Below are 22,492 nucleotides of genomic sequence, written 5' to 3' on the forward strand. Positions count from 1 at the left end.
CAACGGAGGAACTGAGCCAATTTGAAACCAGGAGCCAGGAATTTATCCTAGGTCTCCCACGCGGGTTCAGGGTCCCAAGGCTTTGGGCCATCCTTGACTGCTTTCCCAGGCCACAGGCAGGGAGCTGAAAGATAATTGGAGCATCCAGGACACGAACTGACACCCATATGGGATCCTGGTGCATGCAAGGTGAGGACCTTTGCCACTAGGCTACCGTGCTTGGTTGGCTCTACTTGTTGAAAGACCATCCTTCCCAACCAAGATCAGATATTATAGCTAAGTCTATCTCAGAATCTTATTTTAAGAGTGGATATGAGGGGCCCAGGGCAGTAGCCTAATGGGTAAAGTCCTCACCTTGCCTGCCGGAGATCGTCATCTCTCTCTCTCCTCTCTGTGTATCCGACTTTCGAATAGAAATACATCTTTTAAAAAAAGAAAGAGTAGATATGAAATGAAAGGTTACTTTAAATGTAAAATTTAGAGAAATAGAACTACATCTGTTTTTCTCAGTTACGTATAGTGAATTTCATTCATCAATCCAAAACCATTCATGATATCTAATCTTTTATTCTTAGATCAAGGAATTTCAATCTGTGTTCTAGAGAATTATATGCTTTGATAGAGAAATGTTATACTGCAACTGCTTTCTTGTTTAAATTTTCCTTAGCTATGTTAACATTTGAGCTTGTTACCCTCGGAGTTGTAAGCTGTAGTCAGTGTTAGCTTTATTCAGCTTGTTACAGCAGTAGGTACTGTAAGAAGTTTGCCTGATTTCAGTGATTGTGCTGTGTAGCCTTGCCTGAGTTGTTGGGAATGGATGTGAGGTCGCCCCCTGCAGTGCGGGGTACGTCTCAGTCTGAGGTGTCTGCTGCTTCTGTCTTCAAATAAGGAAACCGAGATCAGCAAAGGTAGAGAGCTCCACAGATTAAAGACTTCGAGTTAAGGAATGAGCATTTATTCCAACAGTCAAGACTTGCTGAAGATACCAAGAAGCCGGCATTAGCGCCTGGCTTGGTATCAGCTCTGTCTCCAGACTCCAGCTTCCTGCTCATGCCAGTCTAGGAGGCAGCAGTGCCGGTGCAGGTGCTTGGGCTCCAGTCATCCCTCAGAGCACCGAGGTGGATTTCGGGCTCCCGGCTTCAACCCGGGCTGTTGAAGGCATTGAGGAGCCAGCGAGTAAACGGGAAGCCCTCCACATCTGCTTCTCAAATAGATAAGTAACATTTAAAAGATTTTGGGTTAAGTCTAAATAAAATAAAGCAAAAATAAATGTAGTCACTACACACATTCTTCTTACACAGTAGAGACTAAATACCCCTCCAGCACCTGTAACTCCTACGAATCTGCAGCTTCACAGACGGCTTCCGGTGTGAAGAAGTTACAAAGGAAATGTTTGCTCGAAGGCTTAGCTTATTATGAGAGGGAATCAAGCTAAAATAAATAAAAAATACCAAATAGCTTAGAAATGTTATAGAGAAGAAATGGTTTGGCTCTGGAGAAGATTAATGATATGCCTGTCAAATAAGCAAATAAATAAATCTTTTGAAAAAGAGAATATGGCCCATCAAAACAGTATAAAATCAAATTATACTTAGCATTAGCTAATTTTATGAGTGACAGGGAGAGAGGGAGGAAGGAGAAGGATCTTCCATCTGTTCACTTCTTAGAAGAGAATAGACCATATTCTCTTAAGATGTATTGATTTGCTTACTTGAAAGGCAAAGTGACAGGGGAGGGAGAGATAGAGAGACAGAGAGAGAGAGAGAGAGAGAGAGAGAGAGAGAGAGAGAGATCTTGTATCCACTTGTTCACTTCTCAGATGGCTTCAGTAGCCAAGGCTAGACCAACCAGAGCCAGGAGTCAAGCTCCAAGCAGGTCTCCTTGTGCGGCAGGGACTCGGGAGCATCGACAGGATGCTGAGGACTCGGCACTCAGACCTACACTCCAGCAGGGGCTGCAGGTGCCCAGCAGCGTCCATTCTAGCTACGCGTTCTTCATGACTGCTCTGTTTAGTAGAACAGTCTGTAAGATCTTTTCAGTGAAACTTTTTGATGCTGTTAGGACAGTTAGTATGAGTTTGCTGTTCATGGCTGCTCGGCCACTGGGGACTATTTCAGATGGGAAATAATAAGCTAAGTGATTTATGTTTGTAGCATAAAGAGTTCTGCGGCAAAACGTACATTTTGACTAATAGTGACTGAGAATTGTACATTTTATTAGAGTATGTTTATCAACACTTGCAAAGGGAAGAAATGAAATAAAACAGTATTTCATGATTTTTTAGGGAAAGCATGGAAGTTAGTAAGAAGCTATCCTTGTGAATTTTATTTAATCCAAATCTATGTCAGATATATTTTTGAAACTGCTATTTTATACTTTAAATAAAACAAAGTAGATTTTTTATTTTTCTTTTTTAATGTAATTGTTAAAAAATATTGGTAGAATAATGACAGTATAACTGAATTACAGTGCTAACTGGCGGCAGGTATTGGTGGCGCTTTGCTAATGGCGTAGTGAATGTGCTCTTGGCCCGTGCTGGGCTGAGTGAGGCACAGCACAGGAATCTTCGGGAACTCTGCCTAGTTCCCTCTGAGCTCAGCTCTACAGTTATCTGAAAAAGCACTTTATTTAACAAGTGTCAAAAAATAATTTACTAAGGGAATAATATTTTTTTTTCTGGAAGGTAATATGATGTATTGTGGTAATTACTGCATTACTGTAGTAGAATTGCCATGCCTAGTTAAGAAATACCAGTACGGGGCCCCGGCACAGTGGCCTAGCAACTAAGGTCCTTGCCTCGAACACGCCCGGGATCCCATATGGGCGCTTGTTCTAATCCCAGCTGCTCCGCTTCCCATCCATCTCCCTGCCTGTGGCCTGGGAAAGCAGTCAAGGACGGCCCAAAGCCTTGGGACCCTGCACCCACATGGGAGACCTGGAGCAAGTTCCTGGCTCCTGGCTTTGGATCGGCACAGCACCGGCCATTGCGCTCACTTGGGGAGTGAATCATCAGACGGAAGATCTTCCTCTCTGTCTCTCCTCCTCTCTGTATATCTGAGTTTCCAATAAAAAGAAATCTTAGAAAAAAAAAAAGGAATATCAGGGTGCCTTTAAGATGAAATGCCTGACTGACTTCTTGAGTGTTCTTATTGACACTTGATAGTGCTTTGGTTTAAGGCTCCTGGAAGTTATACTATTGGTAATATTGCTATTGTTCGTCAAATGTTTACCAAAATGCACTGCTGCTCTTTCCTATTTTCTTTTTTCCTGTAGCACTTGTCACTCTAACATAGTAACTGACTTCTTGTGTCTTGCCTGTGCCTGAACTGGAGCAGAGACTCCAGACAGACAGGCGCTTTTGCCAGTGTCCTTCCTCCTTTCTGTCTCCTTAATCCTGCTAGACATGTGGCGAGCACAGGTTAAGTATTATCCTGCAAATAAGGAGTGCATGCAAATGATAGTCTTATTTTACCATAGAAGCAGAGAAAGGGAAGTAAAATTTAGTGATATGATAAAAACCCAATAAGAGAGTAAAAAACCCAGTAACCTACTGTGGGTATTGCTAAAGGTAAGCCAGGTTTAGGAGGCAGGCGGGCCCCGTGCACGGGTGTTAGTGAATAAGCAGAAATACGCTGATTGCCCCCTGCTATTATGGCATGAAATGAGAGCAATCAAGAACCGTTTCGGCTCCAAGACCCTTAAAGAATAGGCCAACAGAAAGTCCCATTATATTAATTGTGGTAGAAAATCTTTTATAATTCCTTTCCAGCGTGAAGGGGGATACATATATCATTAACATGTTTAAGTAATGTAGCAGCATTAATTGAAATAATTAGCTCTCGTGTGTGCATAGCCTATGGGTGTACTGGGTAACTTTAGAAGTAGCATAATGAATAGAAATTATTTTTTGTTGTCTTAAGTTCAAAACCTCCATGATTATTTTAATGTAATTTATTTAAAAATGTCGTGGCCTTTGAACTTAATAATACGGTTTTGCTAGACTGTATTTTCATCTTCATGATGAAAATGTTAATATATTCACTTTTTGTGAGATTTACTTTCTGACAATTTTAATCTTTTTTGTGACTTAAAAAAAAAAGCTTTTCTTAATGGAAAGGTAAGAGTTACAGAGAGAATGAGAGACAAAGATCCATCTACTGGTTCACTCCCTTCATGGCCTCAACATCCAAAGGCAGACCGGTCCAAAGCCAGGAGCCAGGAGCTTCTTCTGGGTCTCCCGTGTGGGTTCCCAGGCCCACGAAACCTGGCCATCCTCTGCTGCCTTCCTAGACCATTAGCAGGGAGCTGGATCGGAAGTGGAGCCACTGGGACTTGAACAGGCATCCTTATGGCGTGCTGGTGCTGCAGATGGAAGTTCAGCTTGCTACACCATCGTGACAGTCCCAATTCTAAAAGCCCCTTTCTTGGAAGATTATATTGACTATTTTTTTATGTAGTTGCTTCATCTTTGCCAAGAAACGGGTTGCAACACCCTGATCTTAGGAAAAATGAAGGGATTTTGAAAAGCATGATATTCATTAGATAACCTTTTCATGGTAATGATGTCTCAAACACTGAGAGTGTTCGCCAGTTCTTGACACTTAGCTGTTTCTAAGTAAGTCGAATTAGCCAGGGAATTCTTTGAATACACCAAGGTTTAGGATGGCATTTATAGTTGATTTTGGGTGAGAGCATCCTGTTGGAAACATTTCCCCTTACTGTTTGGCAGCATGATTTGCTAATTTGGTCATTGCTTATCTGATGCCTTTTATATAATATGCTTAATGATACACAAACATTTCACCAGATTATATCTTGTTTTCTTATATTCTTGTTTGTCTAGGCATTCTAGGTTTTTAAGATTTATTTATTTTTATTGGAAAGGCAGATATACAGAGAGGAGGAGAGACAGAGAGAGGAAGATCTTCCATCTGTTGGTTCACTCCCCAGATGGCTGCAACGGAGGAGCTGAGCCAGTCTGAAACCAGGAGCCTGGACCTTCTGGGTCTCCCCCACAGGTGCAGGGTCCTAAGGCTTTGGGCCATCCTCAACTGCTTTTCCAGACCACAAGCAGGGAGCTGAAAGATAATTGGAGCATCCAGGACACGAACTGAGGCCCTATGGGATCCCGGTGTGTGCGATGCGAGGACCTTCGCCACTAGGCTGCTGCGCCAGGCCCCAGCAGTTCTAAGAACACTATTTGCTCTGGGTCATGAGAAATGTCTGGGGTTATTGAGACAGCTTGAAAGTGACCAAGTATCTACCAAAATATTCATGTCTCAGGGTCTGAAAGAGTGATACATGCCTTGTTACGGTTTATTCAGGTTCTTGAGCACGTTAATCACTTTAGTGAGGGTAAAATGTAGCCCAAACAAGTTAGTTGTTGCAAAGTGAAATGAGGTGACTGCAAGAGGTAACAAGTAACGCAGTAGCACTAGATGAGGAGTGCTTTGCAATAGGAAACTCAACAATGAGTCTATTATATACAGAAATTATTTCATATATATGGAAACTATACAGATATGACTTAGAGAGGGAAGCCTCTGGCCAGCTTTTGGGCTGCTGGCATCCTGTATCAGAGTGCATGGATGGGTCAAGATCTCATCTTTGCTGCCAGCTCCAGCTTCCTGCTAATGTAAGGCTTGTTAGGCAACGGGTGATGGCACAGCTAGTTGGCTTCCTGCCACCCACGTGGTGGACCTTTCTGGCCTTGCCAATCCCCAGCCATTGCAGGCTTCTTGGGAACGAACCGGTTGATAGGAGTTCTGCCTATCTCTAAGAAATAGTAATAATATCTAAATTTGTCTAATAGGAAATATATCTAATATATGGCAACAAGTTTTTCAAATGTAGTTTATATGGATGGTGGAGTTCCTGGTCGTAGCATAGATAGCTAGGATGTTTTAAACAATGATGACCTTGGGGTGGGCATTTTAATGTAGCAGTTAGGATGCTGCTGGCGAAAGCCTACATCCTATATTGGTGTCAGGGGAAGGCAGCAGGTGGTGGCTCAAGTGTGTAAGCCCCTCCCATTCATGTGATAGACCAGATTGAGTTTCTGGCTGTTGTAGAGATTTGGGGAGTAAATCTTTGGGTGGAAAATCTCTTACTGTCACTCTGCATTTCAAATAAACTGAATATTCTGGAGGCAGTGGATGGTGGTCCTGCGGAAGGTCTGGATAGACTGAGTGCTGGCTTTGGTATTGCTTCTTCTGGGCAGCTGTGGGCGTCTGGGAGGTGAACCAGTGGAGGGAAGAGCTCTTTGTGTCTCTCTGTGTCTCTGATTTTCAAGTTAAACAAATTAAAAAATAGAAAAGACTTACCAATAGCTTTTACCAAAAGTAGAAAAGAGCCAAAATGTTATTTTGTATAGTACTGTATTATGTCCCTCGAGCTGATTTTTAAATATTCTTCTTTCTTGCTGTCAAGAATGATGAAATGTATTTACATTTTCACATTTTTTGTGTTGGATATTAGAAGTCTTACATTACTGGGTCCACAGACATATTTAAAATGGATATGTCAGAAATAAATTGAAGCTTATTTTAATAAATATTAGCGTTGCAAATAGGATAGGCAGAGAAATGGAATTTCTGGGTGGGTAGGCTCTGTGTTTGCTCATGCCAAAATAGATCCATTCGAGATTCGAAGGCTTCATCTTCCTGAGGTTTGCATTGTCAGCTTATGACTGTGGTTTACAGTAAATGGTATTTGCTTAGGGTGACAAAGATTGTTTGCTCTATGAATTATTAAGGGTCTTAGACTGTTAACAACAAGATTGATTCCCTAAGTTATTAGAAGTAATTTGTCAAATTTAAAATAATAAGCACAATTAAGTTTTTTAAAGATTTATTTATCTGAAAGACAGGATTACAGAGAAAGAGGGAGAGACAGAGCTTCCATCTGCTGGTTCACTCCCCAGTGGCCACGCTGGCTCAAACTGAACCAGGTTGAAGTCAGGAGCTTCTTCTGGGTCTCCCACGTGTGTGCAGGGCCCGAGGACTTGGGCCGTCTTCTGCTGGCTCCCCAGGCACATTAGCAAGGATCTGGATTGGAAGTGCAGCACCTGTGGGAGATGCTGCTGCTGCAGGCAGTTGCTTTAATGCACTGTATACCACAGCATCAGCCCCACATAATCAGGTTTTTAGTTACTTGGATAAGTTTTTCATATTAGATCTTTTCTTGATTATATGCTAAATTTTAAAGGTTGAAAATAAGGATCTGCTTTTATTAGAGGTATTCTGGTATTCATTATGAGATTAAGTTAAGCACATTTAGTTATTAGGGGGATCATGTTGTATCAACTTATTTGCATTGGTTACATACTTAATTGGAAGATTGTATAGTTTTAGAATATAATTGTATGTTTTTACACTAAATAATTAATTTCTGTGCTTTAACATATAAAGACTATCTTATGTAATGAGCTGAGGCCATATTACATGTTAAGAAAGGTATTAGCACAGCTTAATTATTGAAGAAGTACCGGACTTTGGGAAATTCTGTTATCCTGGAAGCAAAATATTTTCAACACCACACTAGCTTTTCTGTTTAAGAATAAAGCTGGAAAAGTTGCCTTCAGCTATTAGTTTTCCTGAATCCAAAGAGACGGGTGGGGCAGGATCAAAAATACTTACTTGATCAAAGTTATTGGCTCTAGAGGTATTCTTACCTATGTAAGAAAGATGAAAGGTGTTGTTTTTATTGCATGCTAGTAACAGTGTAATTTTGAACTAATTGGTGTTGAACTGCCAATCACCTAGGGGGAATGCAAATAGATACTCTTACAATTTCCTTTGAGGTAGTGAAATCTTATGTCGGGCCTGGAAGAAAAACAGAATAATACCATTAAATTGACCTTAAATGAGCTGCTTTGTGGTTTTCTTGGAGAATCCCTCTTTATTTTCTTTGACTTGTCTATACAGGTTTTGTCTACCAATTTGACTTATGGACTAGACAATGCTGACACTGAACGTCTTAGATTCATTTTAAAATTAATGATAATACGTGTTTTTGGTGAAACTTTAATTCATTTTAGTATTAAGCTGTTGTTTCTTTCTGACCATTTATAGGAAAATACTCTGTCCCAGAAACTTTTCTCACATCGATATTTATATATCATATAACAAAGAATAGTTATTTTCTTGCTGTTCATGTTAACACCAGATAAATCTAACCTGTTACCAAAAACATGATTTGAAGTCAATAAGAATGCATTCTTGATTTTTATATGCAAATCAGTTGATACTTATTAATTACCTATTTTGTGCATAGTGCTTTGTCTTTGGAGGTAAAAGTCTGAATTTCAGAAATACCACCTTAATTGTTTCTCTTTGAAAATTCATGCATGGGTTTAGACATTTGTGTTGAGCTTTGTAGACATACCCTCAAAGTAGCTGACATTACTGTCTGGTCCAGTATCTTTCTCTTTGAAAACTCTGAATACTCATCAGATTATTTTTCTTGTCTTGTACTGGTTACTGGAGTAATATTTCTTTATAAGTAGTGGAGATTAAATGTAATTTGGGATTATATTCCTAATTGATGGAACAGAGAAGTTAAGTGAATGTTAATTACATATATATAACATATAATTTATAAAGAATTGAAATAAAAATATCATAGGCTATTCTTGAGTTTAAGCTTTGATTCAGACTTGAAAAAAGCTTCACAATGCTGTGGCATCTCGTTGTAAATCTTATCACATGGAAAGGTCCATTCATTCTGTAACTTGATTGCTTACCCCTTTGCCTTGGCTGCCAGAAACTCAAAACTGGGTCTGCAGTCAGTGCTAGCAGCTTTGGGATACACTGTGAACTATCTTTACCATCACTCTTCCTTTAAATATCAATTAAATATTAACAAATAAAATGGTTAAACTAATGAGCTCTGGAAATACTAAATAACTTTGTGTCTTTGAGATCGTAGGTTCTACAAGACAGAGCATTGAATTTCTCTCTCTTTAGCAATGGATGGAAAAAGGAGATGCAGAGACTATGAAATTCACTTCTGGAGATCTGAGATGAGACTAGGATTTTTGTGATTTTTCTGAAGGAGGCTTACAAGGAGAGGCCTCAGAATTCCCTTAAGATCACATTTTCCCCTTTGCTCCCAGGATTGGCTGATCCTGCTGATGTTTTTTGTGCTGAATCCTCCTTTCAGTCTGAGAAACAACGGCCTGGTGCTCCTTGAGAGCCCTGGTGAGACTCCTTTCTGCAGAACAGTTTTTTACTGACCAGTCGGCCTCTAGTTCCCAGGAACTCAAATGACTGAGCCTTCTAGCTGATTTGTCATGGTCTGAGGGGACTGACTGAAGTAGGCATGAAGGGAACTGGCAACAGAGAGAAAAAAATGACCACTCAGTCACGACCGAAGAAGACAGATGAGTATCTAGAATAGGTAGTTCCAACTTTAAAAGTTAGTGGAAGAGACAAAGTAGGAACTTACACAGAATCCCCAAAAGTGATAGCATTCAAAGAGACGTAATTAGAACCAAAAGGGGAAAAAGCAAACTCTATATAATAGACAAAGAAGAAATGAAAACAGTTCTTGTGTGTTCACAGAGCAGTGGACTGCCAAAGATAATCATTCCCCAATCCTCAGAACTCGTGAATGTATCAAGTGGCAAATGGGCTCTGCCAGTGCAAGGAAAGATCTCAAGATTTTCTTGACTCATGTGGTGAGTTCAGTAAAAGAATGTGATAGAAAGACCAGAGAAAATGTGATCTTGGAAACAGAGCTTGGAATAATTTTAAGGGAATAATTTGAAGGAGGGACCATGAGTCAAGGAATGTAGATGACCTCTAGGAACCAGAAAGACAAGGAAATGGATTTCTTCCCTGGAATCTCTTGCTGACACTGTTGATTTTTTTTTTTTAGGACTGCTGTAAGACAAACTTGTGGAATGTTTTGGACAAAAATTTATGATAACTTGTTATAGCAGTTAAAGGAAACTAATACTCTTTATAAAACTGGTGTATGATCTGGTAGATCCAAGTAGCATGATATCTTTTATTATTATTATTATTTCATTTTATGACACAGTTTCATAGGCTCTGGGTTTCCCCCAACCCATCCCCAAGTCCTCCAGCCATGTTGAATTCCTCTATATTGTTACAGTAGTACAGTTCATAACCAGCCATGATTGCTTCATTGCGGCCATGGACCATGCAGAGAGTCCAGCATCTTATTGTCCAGATAAATTCAACAGTTTCATTGGGAGACCATCCTTGGTCTGAAAGAAGAGCTGGCAGAATGGCAGAATCTCATCCCCTCCAATGAAAAGCCACTACACTACTTCATCAACAGGAAGAAACATGGAAATTTACAACATCATGAAGTTAATTAACATGGTATTGAGTGACCAATATGTTAGAAAATGCAAGTTCTTAACCATATCCTGTGACTACTTCATTGACATCGCAATTTTAGTATATATACAACCGGCTGCTATAAACCTTAAAATTTTTAGAGGGTACTCTTCAGCTGTCTCGTGTCTAGGCATTGGTTTGTATCCTAGCTGCTCTACTTCCTACCCAGCTCCCTGCCTGTGGCCTGGGAACGCAGTCGAGGATGGCCCAAAGCTTGAGACCCTGCACCCATGTGGGAAGAAAAAGCTCCTGGCTCCTGGTCAGCTCAATTCTAGCTGTTGTGGCCATTTGGAGAATAAACCAGTGGATGAAAAATCCTTCTGTTTGTCTCTCCTCTCTGTAAATCCAACTGGCTGTCCTTCCAATCAAAATCAAAATAAAAAATAAATACTTAAAAAAAATGATTTAGTTCAAAATGATTCTGAGACTATTATGCTCAGTGAAATAAGCTGCTGGTCTTACAGAGGTGGCAGGGCCGCCAGTACTCAGCCCAGTACTCAACAAGGCGCTGGATCAGGAGTGGAGCCATACTTGACTGTAGACCCTTCAATGTGGACACATCAACAAGACGCTGGATCAGGAGTGGAGCCACACTTGACTGTAGACCCTTCAATGTGGACACATCAACAAGACGCTGGATCAGGAGTGGAGCCACACTTGACTGTAGACCCTTCAATGTGGACACATCAACAAGACGCTGGATCAGGAGTGGAGCCACACTTGACCGTAGACCCTTCAATGTGAACACATCAACAAGACACTGGATCAGGAGTGGAGCCACACTTGACCGTAGACCCTTCAATGTGGACACATCAACAAGACGCTGGATCAGGAGTGGAGCCACACTTGACTGTAGACCCTTCAGGATGGGATAGATGTCCCAAGTGCTGGGGCAAACACCTTAATTTCATTCTTGATCATAACAACAGAAAAACTGAAAATAGTTGAGACTGATTTGTCCCAACTCTTAAAACATGAGAATATCCTTCTGTTGCTGCCGTCTGGACTTCCCAGCTACCCTGTTACACCTCTGCTTACTTTACTGAAAGTTTCTTGCTGGTTGCCGGTTGCTGATTTTTTTTTTTTAAACTAATGGGTCATTTTCAGTTTCTTATAACCAGTGAACTGACTGATAGAGGTTAAATCTCAAATAAGATTCAGCTGTGTGAGAGGGATAGGGATGTTTAAGGAAGCAAGATCATTAAAATCCAAATGAAAGTAAAATTTAAAGTTCACAGAACAATTGAAATTGAAAAGCATTTACAGCAGTGAGGACTGTTATGATAGAAAGATACAGTTCTTAAGGGGGATGTGGCATCATCATCAGAAGAACAACGCACAAACAGGCAAGCAGACACCAGGAGAACCTAATCAAAATAGTCACATTGGGGATTTAATTTATTTCCGGTTTTAACAGATGGAACACAATATGGAGTAAGTGTAAATAGACCATTGGACAAACAGAAAATATGGAGAGAGAAATCCATGTGATGAATAAGTATGAGAAAATACGATCAGTGACTTCAAGGGAAATGCGTGTACTGGAACAGAAACATTCTTCCCATCACATTGGTGAAAATCCAAGGGTTCTAACATTGAGTGCAAAGGAAGATAGGGAAAAACTAGGGTCCTTGAAAAGCTGTTGATGGGGGCTGGCATTGTGGGGGACTGGGTTAAGCCACCTACGGTGGTGCCAGCATCCCATGTGGAGGTGCTGGTTTGAGTCTCAGCTTGCTCTGCCTCCTTTCTGGTCTCCTGCTAACGCACTGGAGAGGAAACCAAAAACCAGTCAGGGGTTTGGGCCCCAGCCACCCGTCCGGGATCACTACCGCTCTTCTGAATTATGGTTTCACTCTTGCCTAGACTTGCTGTTTGGGAAGTAAACCAGCAGATAAAAAAATAGAAGATTTCTCTCTCTCTCTCTCTCTCTTCCTTTCAAATAAGATTTTTAAAGAAAAAGCTGCTTATGGAAATGTCCGTTATTATTAACACAGCTTGCAAAAGCTTTGATAAGGAACCTTTTAATATCTCAAAACTGAAAATGCTCAATCATTGACTTGACTCAGCATTCTGAGTTTTGGGAATCTTACAGAATGAATAGTACTAGATGTGCATAAAGAGGGTTTGTGTTTTTGCTGCTTTAACGCTGTAACAAAAACAAAAAATTTAAGGAAAACCTGAATATAAGTGGAGTAATTCTGAATCAAATTGTGCTATGTCTGTACTGTGGAATCATTGCTTTTCAGCTATTAAGAAGTTGGCACTGTTAACTTGAATGTCCCACTGAGAAAGAAAGCAAGAAATGTGGCTGGGGGCTGGTGGTGTGGCGATGGGAAGATGTAGTCCCTGGCTCCAGGCTTCAGTCCATCCAGCCCTGGTTGTTGTGGCCATTTGGGGAAGGAACCAGTGGATGGAATGAACCACTCTCTCATCATTTAAATAAAGAAAGCTCTTCATAGAAGGGTGTCGTTTTATCCTAATCATATAAAATATGTGATAAAACCATGTGTGTAGTAGGGCTGTATGTGTGAACCTGCATGCCACTATGAAGAAACATACGCAAGCAGCAGCCATGCCACTCATGCTTGTCCCTTTAGGGACATGGGATGGAAAACAGGTGGTCTGAATTTTTTTTCGCATTCTACAGTACACACATCGTGCCTTGTTAAGAAAAGGTTAGGTCAGACAAGATTTTTTTTTTCCCCAAGGTAAGAAATTTTCTAGGAAAAGCAGCATTTAGATGTTTTAAGTGGTGAAAGATGTAGAACTTATTTTCTGTGAATCATGACAACATTTGCTTTTATTCCTAATTATCAGGAATCTATCATTTTACATTTTGGATAAAGGACTTCATGTTCTGTGTGCTTCTGTTACATTTCTGAATATTTTTGCTTTGAAGGACTGTCATCATCAGTGGAATGCAACATGATGGAATTGGAACAAGAACTTGAAAACGTAAAGACTCTTAAGACAAAATTAGGTTTGTGTTTTTTCTAATATGTTGGGCATGATATGTTATTAAGGACTTTAGTGTATGAAATATTAGAAAATTTGTTAAATCTTAGTTTATGCTCTAAACTTTCATTCTATCCAAAGTCGTTGGTAAAGATTCTTTTACTTTCTTGATTATTTTATATATTTGCAGGACACTTTTCTAATATAATGCTCCTGCATGTATTCTCCTGCATTATTTATAAGAAGCAGTTAGTCCTGTGTTTAATTTATTTTTTTTATAGGCCTGCTTTGGGGGAGTTTTTGTTTTGTTTTGTTTTGTTTTGTTTTGTTTTGTTTTTTACTGCTGATCATGAACATTGCCAAGATATTCCAAATGATAGTTTTCTTCATGATTTTTGTGTTTTGGGTCCATTGAGTTTCTTGAAATTTACAGTTTTCTTTATAAATTCTTTGGGGGATCCATTGAGTTTCTTGAAATTCATAGTTTAGTTTTCCAATTTTTGTTGGAATTTATGATTTTTATTGGATTTATAGTGTTCTGCCTGATTTGGGGGCTGGTCCACTGTGTTTCTTGGAATTTATAGTTTTCATTTAGTTTTGAAAACTTTTTGAAATATGTTTTTCTTTTCCCCGTTTTAGGTACTCCAATTACATATGCTAGATCATAGCTCTAGGGTATTTGTTTAATCTTTTTTCCTTCTGTTTTCATTTAGGGTAATTTCTGTTGCTGTAAGTTCAGTCATTAATTTTTTCAATGCATCTCTTCAGCCTTAAAGTCATCTAGTTTATATGTATACATATGTATATATACATATGTTCTTTTTTTTTTCTCAAACACTGTAGTTTTCACTTAGAAGTTCTGTCTGGGCCTGCTTTGTGTCTTTCATGTTTGTAATGAACGTGTTCTGTCTGTATCCTTTTACTTTTCAAAACAATACAATACAGTTATAATGATACTATTAACATTTTGGCCTCTAATTCTAAAAGTGTTTGATGAGTTTCAGTTGCTTGATTATTTTTTTGTTGTTGTTACATATTTTTCCTTTTCATGTGGCAAATTAAAAATCTTTACTAATTTGAAAGAGAAGATTAATGTAGTTCATAGATACAGTTATGAAAATTTTTAATTTTTTAGATAATATTTTAAATTTGTTATAGTCAGATGTAATTCTCCAGTAAATAAAATATTCAGTAAGTGAAGAGTAAAAATACCATAGTTTAGTAGAAGCATAGCGGAGGCTAAAAGCAAAAATCAAATGAAAATAGGTCAGTTCCACACATAGTCGACACATTTTAAATTAATCAGGTTTCTGAAACTGCAGTAGTGTATCCATGTGATCATGGTTTGATAAAGATAACAAATGTTGACAATTTACATTATATTTGCATCAATACTGATGTAGGCCTTTCTTCTTTTTTCATTTTCCGACTCATTCATTGATTGGTTGAGTTTTGTTTTAGCTCCCGCATATAAGGAGAACACGCCATACTTTTTGTTTCTGGCTTATTTGACACAGCATCATGTCCTCCAGTTGCATCCATCTGATGCAAGTAGTAGAATTTCAGGCTTTTTTGTTTTAATAGCTTACTGATGTTTGTGTGTGTGTGTGTGTGTGTGTGTGTGTACACTGCATTTTCTTTATCCATTTCGTTCACCTGATGATAGATACCTAAGCTGATTCCTTGTTTTGACTGTTATGAATAGTGCTTCTTTGTATATGGTAGTACAGATATCTCTCTGATATCATGTCTTTTGGGTAAATCCAGTGTGGAATTGTTAGATCAATGCAAGTCTATTATTAGTTTTTTTTAAGAAAGTTCCGTACTGTTTTCCACAATGACTGTACCAATTTCCATCCCCTTCAGCAGTGTGTAAGTGTAGCCCTTTCTCCACATTCTCACCAGCATTTGTGATTGTTTTCAGGACAGTAAGGGTTCTGACAGGAGCTATGTGGTATCTCTTTGTAGTTTTGATTTCCATTTCCCTGATTACTAGTAATGTTGACTATTTTTTTTCTTTTTGCATATTTGTTTGACATTTGTGGTTTTTGCTTTGAGAACTACCTGTTGAGATCCTTTGTCTGATCCTTGGTTGGTAGTTTGTAGAGTTTTTTGATTTGCTGATATGTTCTGGCTAATAATCCCTTATTAGATAAGTAGCTTACAAATATCTTCTCCCATTCTGTCAGCTATACTCTGTTGATTTTCTTTGAGGTGCAGGGGTTTCTGGATGTAATATAATCCCATTTGTCTGGTCCTTATTTTGTTTCCAAGAAGTCTTGATAATACACCAGTGCCGAGAAGTGTTTCTTCTCCAATTTCTTCCAGGAACTTCATAGTCTTCGATCTTTAATGTAGATCTTTGATCCACGTTGAGTTGGGTTTGTGTGTAGTTTGATATAGGGATGTAATTTCATTCATCTACTACATGTATGTCCAATTTTGCCAGCACCATTTGTTGAAAATACTTTCTCCACCATATGGTTTGAGCACTTTTGTCACACATCAGTTGATTACATGTACATGGATTAATTTTTGTGCTCTCTATTCTGTTTCACTGATACATGTGTTGGTTTTTAGGCCAGTAGCATGCTGTTTTAATTTCTGTAACTTTGTTAGTGTGCTTTGAAATCAGGTATTGCGATGCATGCTGATTCTTTTTTGCCTTGGCCATTCTGGGTCTCCTATGATTCCATTTAAATTTTAACATTGGGGTAGCAGTGGCAGGCGACCCTGCAGCGGCCTAGCCGGGGGCTTTTTTTTCATATGTAATTTTTATTTTTAATGATGTTTACATTGTTGATCAGGGTAGAAGGGATTGAAGATTAGGGGGAAATGGATGTGATCATTGTTCCTAATTTTTGCGTTTCTTCTTGCTATATCTGGGGGAAAGGAGGAGACAAAGGGAGAAGCCATACCCAATCTGCCAACTGTCCCAGTCCCCAGGGCTGGGGAACAGCCATGCAGTATCAACCCAGGGTCCTGATATGGTGCATGCTCTGAGAGTTCTGCCCAAGTGGTTTGATAGTTCTGAAATTCTGTCAGTCTCACCGGTCTCTGTCGATCTTCAGTGTCCATTGGCTGACACTGTCGACCTTAGGATTTCCATTCGCCCTGTTTTTTGCTGTCATTGCTTGACTGGAGCGGATGTCCAATTTGCTCTGTATTCCTTTCTCTGCTGTGTCACCAGATGTCCTCTGCAGGCTGCAGTGGACTACCATCTCTTCCACTGTAGAGATCAAGTCTTTGCAGATCAACCTAAAGACCCAGGCCCCTACACACACCCCACCCCCAGGGCTCCTGGACCCAGCATTCACCGTGCAGGCAGGCTCAAGTACCTGAACCCTGCAGGATCCCCCTAACACCAGGAGCTCAAGACCTGGCACCCACCATATAGATGGGTTCAAGGACTAGGGCCAGGCGACCTGGGACCCACCAGAAGCGCCATCCCCAGGGATCATAAACCTGTCACCCACCACACAGGCGGGCCTCACCAGAGCACCCTTTCTGGAGTTCATAAACCCAGCACCCACCATTCAGCAGGTAGCCTTAAGGATCTGGCCCAGGTGACCCAGGCCCTGCTCAACATCCTACCCCTGGGGCTCACAAACCTGCACCCATCACGCAGACAGGTCCTGCCAGACCCTCTGCCTCTAGGGCTCACAGACCCAGCACCCTCTGCACAGGTGGATTCACAGACTTAGGCAAGGCAACCCAGAGCACATCAGGCCCCCTGCCACCTGGCGCTCACATACCTAGCTCCCACTGTGCAGGCGGGACTAAGGATCCAGGGCAGGTGACTCAGGCCCTGCTGGACACCCCACCCCTGGGCTCACAAACCCACACCCACCACACAGGCGGGTCCTACCAGGCTCACGGACCCAGGCCAGGCAACCCAGGCCCTGCCAGCCAGCCACGCCTGGGACTCATGAACCTAGCAGCCACCACACAGGGGAGCCTAAGGACCCAGGTCAGGTGACCTGGTCCTGCCTGAACCCCCACCCTGCTGGGGACTTTTGAACCACCTGCCTGGCAGCAGCCATTGGTGGCTCCCAACCAGTGCACTCTGGCACTTAGGGTGTGGGCTTACATGAAGTCGGGGGGATGGCACAGGTTTTGTGTCCAGGAGAGGAATGATTACTGGGGGACTTCTATAGACAGGTAAGCCAGGGTGCTGAGGCCAGGCAGTTTGGTGAAGGGAATGGGAGGACCTTTAAGATCAGAAGAAGCACCAGCACACATGGGAGACCTTAGCTGGGCTAGTTAGCATCGATCATCACTGAATACCACTCACTGGCATACGCTAAAGTTAGGCTGGTGGCCTACCAGGCAGGGCTAAATCACAGTACTGACCACTGAGAGTGGGAACAGGGGATAGATAATGGTAGGCTGGACGATGGCATTAACCAGTACATGGGAGAATCTGGTCTGGGAACATAATATATGGGGGATATGTTGGCTAACCCCTTTTGAACTGCAGTTTCCATTGGCACGTGCATCTGTGACTGGGAAAAGGTCTGGCTTGGAAGTTAAAGGGATGCCCTGGCTGGGTTGGGGCTCCCACTGGTAAACACAAGAGCCAAATGAGGGCAGCAATCTGGGCTGGACATGGCTGAAGTCTCCCTCAGAATGGGTGTGGGCTGGGTGTGGGGAGCACCAGAACGGGCTAGACTCCAGCACCCTGTGGTACTTGTGAGAGCCAGGGTTGGTGTAGAATGGGCTAGCCTAAGTCTCGGCTCCTACCTAACTAACATGAGAGCTGTGGCTGGGTGTGGACCAGGAATGGCTGAGCTGTAACACCCAACAGTAAGAACTGGAATGGGCGTGGGCCTGTTGGGCATGGTCACGGTTCCTGCCAGGACAAGAGGTGACAGGGTCAGCCTGGGCCAAGGACTTAATTGTGTGTGCAAGATCTGCCACTGGGAGGAGACCTGATGGAGGAGCTTGGAAAACTCCTTTGTCAGGATGAAACCCCTGCAGATGAGTGCAAGAACTAAGGCAAGGAGCAGCACAGACCATGCCTGGTTACAGTACCCAGCAGCATATATGTGGGTTAGGTCACAACACCCACTGGCAGATCTGAGAACCAGGACAGGGTACAGGAGGTTCTGGGTTCGGCCACACACCAGTCAGTTCACATTAGAGCTGGGACGGGGGGCTTTCTGGGACAGACTAGGCTATAGCTGGGGGCAGGCTGGACCGACTAGATTACAGCACTCACTGGTGGATGCCAAGGTGAAGCAAGCCATGCCAGTCTGGGGATGATGGGTGCCAGGTCCATGAGCCCCCACGCCGGGGGTCTGGTAGGGCCTGGGTCACCTTGCTCAGATCCTTAAGCCCACATGTGAGAGCTGGTCCTCCTCAGTGGAAAAGATGAGCAGTGGATGGCAGGCCCTGGTGTACATGGAGAAGATGACAGCCCACTGGAGCCTGCAGAGGGCATCTGGTGACATGGCAGAGGAAAGAGAACAGAACAAATTGGACAACTACCCCAGACAAACGATGTCAGCAAATATCTGGGCAAATCGAGACTCCAAGATCAACTATGTCAGTGGCTATTGGAATGGTTTCCTCATCCTTGGATTGGCAAGATCCACAGCATTTCAGAACTAGTAAAACCACTTGGGCAGAACCCTTGGAGCATGTACCACATCAGGGCCCTGGGTTAATATTGGGTGGCCGGTCGCCATCCCTGGGTACTGGGACAGTTGGGAGGCTGGGTATGGCCTCTTTCCTTATCTTACCCACTTCCCCGAGAAATAGGAAGAAGAAATGGAAAAAGTAGAAACTGCTCATACCCACTTTTCTCTAACTCTTGGTCCTTCCCACCCTGGTGAATTATGTAAACATCATCAAAAATAAAAAGTAGAGCCCGGCATGATAGCGTAGTGTAAGTCCTCGCCTTATATGTGCTAGGATCCCATATGGGCGCCAGTTCTAATCCCAGCAGCCCTGCTTCCCATCCAGCTCCCTGCTTGTGGCCTGGGAAAGCAGTAGAGGTTGGCCCAAAGCCTTGGGACCCAGCACCCACGTGGGAGACCTGTAAGAGCTCCTGGCTCCTGGCTTCGGATTGGCTCAGCTCCAGCCGTTGCAGTCACTTGGGGAGTGAACTATCAGGAGGAAAGATCTCTCTCTCTGTCTCTCCTCCTCTGCATATCCGCCTTTCCAATAAAAATAAATAAATTTTTTTAAAAAGTAAAAAGTAATAAGTTTTAGCATTGTTTTTCTAATTTTGTGAAAAATACCATTGATATTTTGATAGAAATTGCATTGAATCTGTAGATTGCTTTAGATTATATCACAATTTTATTAATTCTTCCAACCTGTGAGCAAGGGATATCTTTTCATTTGTTCAATGTTTGATAATTTTCATTGTAGAGATTTTCACTTATTCGTAAATGTTTTATTTTTTTTTGATAGCTGTCGTGATTTGGATTTTTTTCTTTATTGGTAAATTCATCATTAGCAAATCAAACACTACTGATTGTTGTATATTTACTTTGTAACCTGTAACATTAATGAACTGGTTACCAATTCTAGCAACTTTTGTTGGAGTGCTAATGTTTTTCATGTGTAACACTAGGTCATCTGCGAACATGGATAATTTGACTTCCTCCTTTCTAGGTTGATGCCCTTTCTTTCTCCTTGTCCCTAAGTGCTCTTGCTAATATGCTTTCAATATGGTATTGAATAAACGAGTGATGAAAATGATAATCTTGTCTTTTTCTAGATCTAAGGGGAAGTACGTCATAGCTAATCCCTGTTTGGTATGATGTTGCCTGTTGGTTTGTCATATATAGCCTCAATAGTTTTAAGTTATGTTCATTTTCTACCTAATTTGTGGGGTATTTTTTTAAATCATAAAGGAATTTTGAACCTTATCACATTCTTTTTCCAAAGGCTTTTGTTTTTCATTCTGTGATGAGATTGATGATGTTTATTGATTTGTGAATGTTGGCTCACACATTCATACCTCTCTGGTATTGTACCCACTTATCACGATCTAATAACCATTTTGTTGTGTTGTTGGATTTGGTTTGCTGATATTTTGTTGGAAATGTTTGCTTCTCTGTTCGTCGGGGATTTAGGTTTATGGTTTTCTTTTCAGGTTGTCCCTTTGGTTTTGGTATTATGGTGACGTTGACCTTATCCAAAGAGTTTGGCAGAGTCTATCCTGTTTGATGTTTTATAACAGTTTGAAAAGGATTGGAACTCATTCCTCTTTGTTTTGTAGAATTCTTTAGTAAAACCATCAGGTCCTAGTCTTTTTCTTGCTGGAAAACTACTAATTAAGCTTTAGTCTTGTTGCTTAATGTGGATCTGTTTAGGTTTTTTTGCGTCTTAATCTTTGTAAGCCACGTGTATCCAGGAATTTTATTCATTTGTTTCTGATTTTTCTGTTGTTTTGGAATGTAGCTGTTCATAACTGTTTCTTATAGTCATTTGTATTTCATTGGTTTCAGCTGTTATCTCCTTTTTCATTTCCAATTTTATTTGAGTTTTTCTTTTTTCTTTGTGTGACAGTAGCTTTGTCTGTTTTGTTTATCTGCTCAGAAAACAAGCTTTTTATTTTGTTGATTTTAAAAATATTTTTGTTTGCCTTTTTGTTTCAATTCCACTTATTTCTGCTCCAATCCTTATTGTTTCTTGCCTCCTACTATTCTCAAGTTTGATTTGTTCTTGGTTTTCTGAATGCTCAAAGAGCATTATAAGGTCATTTATTTCAAATCTTTTAGAAGTGAGTAACTTTGTTCTGGGATGCAATTAAGTTACTTAGAAACAGTTTCATCTTGTTGTGTCTTATTTTGCTGAGCTCTTGGACTGGATCAGAATAGTATTATTCTCAACTACTGAGACCGGATCTTTCACTTACACTCTGATATTCTGTGACTTAGTAAGTGTTGTATTGTCTTGTGGGAGTGGGCACTTTTATTGGCTTTTTGAGATTCTCAAGTAGCATCCTCTTACATTTTTGCGTGATTCTTTCTTTATTCGCGGGTTGTTTCCTCACATGCCTGAACCAACCATTGCAATTTATTTTCTGTGCTGTAGTTTGCTCTCTGATGCTTTGATAACCTGGTAACCTGGTCTCCTTACTGTCTCATTTCAAGTCCTGAACTTCTGGAACGAGCAAGGCTTGGCTTGGTCATTCCTGCATCATCACTTGGAAGCTATCTCAAAACAGAAAGCTGGTCCAAGGGCTCACGTTGTTTATTTACTGTCAGAGATGGTTGTTGTTCCATCACTAGATGCCCATGTCTTCTTGAGAACACTTGTTTCAGGCTGGATGGTAAATCCAGTCTCTGTTCTGGTTCAGCCTTCACAAGTGAAGTCAAATGTTAAGTTTTTAGAATCTGTATCTATTCATTTGTTTTGTTTCTGAGAGTAGTTGTGTATTGTTTAAAGTTACTTTAGTCATCCTATTCTAATCAATTGCTATCATTAACAGTGTTTCTGTAACTGTTCTTGTCTGTGTCTCCTGGCGTGTGCGCACGCACACACACACACACACGTACACATACTTTTTCTCAGGATATGTATTAGAAATGGGATTATAGGATTGTTGCAGGTGTGCCTGTACAACTTTTGCAAATAATGACAAACTGTTGCCTCCCAGGGTGTTGTATTGCTGTTGTTCCATATCCTTACTAACTCCTGGCAGTGTTGGCCTTCTAACTTTTAGTGGTTTTGAGATGGTGCCTTATGTTTTAATGTTATTGATTTATATTTTCGTAGTTATAGTGCATATATATAATGCATTTATCTTTCATTTGAAAAACACTTGTTCACATTTATTTTCACTGGAAAGGCAGATTTATAGAGAGAAGGAGACAGAGAGAAATATTTTGTCCACTGGTTTACTCCCCAAGTGGCTGCAATGTCTGGTGCTGACCCAGGGGCTTTTTCCTTGTCTCCCACGCGGGTGCAGGGTCTCAAGGCTTTGGGCCATCCTCGACTGCTTTCCCAGGCACAAGCAGGGAGCTGGATGGGAAATGGAGCAGCCAAGATATGAACTGTCATCCATATGGGATTCCAGTGCCTGCATGCTGAGGACTTAGCAGCAGGCTACCACACTGGCCCCACCCATTCTCATTTTGTTAGTAGTGGTTTACAGGCAATGGATTCAGTGTATGTTTATTTAGAAAACGTTTGTGGGGCATTTTTAA

At 41.0% G+C, this 22,492-nt stretch overlaps 1 protein-coding gene across 3 annotated transcripts in view; it reads left to right on the forward strand.

The window, feature by feature from the left end:
* The window catches only part of LMBR1 (limb development membrane protein 1), a 146,923-nt gene that overhangs the window by 100,402 nt on the left and 24,029 nt on the right, over positions 1 to 22,492 (forward strand). For all 3 annotated transcript variants that reach the window (XM_040984373.1, XM_040984374.1, XM_040984375.1), the window contains one exon: positions 13,270 to 13,350. In XM_040984373.1, the coding sequence (XP_040840307.1) occupies positions 13,270 to 13,350 (81 nt within the window). The remainder of the gene's footprint in view (positions 1 to 13,269; positions 13,351 to 22,492) is intronic.

This window comes from Ochotona curzoniae, unplaced genomic scaffold, assembly GCF_017591425.1.
Source record: "Ochotona curzoniae isolate NIBS_2020 unplaced genomic scaffold, NIBS_Ocur_1.0 contig_4105, whole genome shotgun sequence".
Classification (NCBI taxonomy): Eukaryota; Metazoa; Chordata; class Mammalia; order Lagomorpha; family Ochotonidae; genus Ochotona; species Ochotona curzoniae.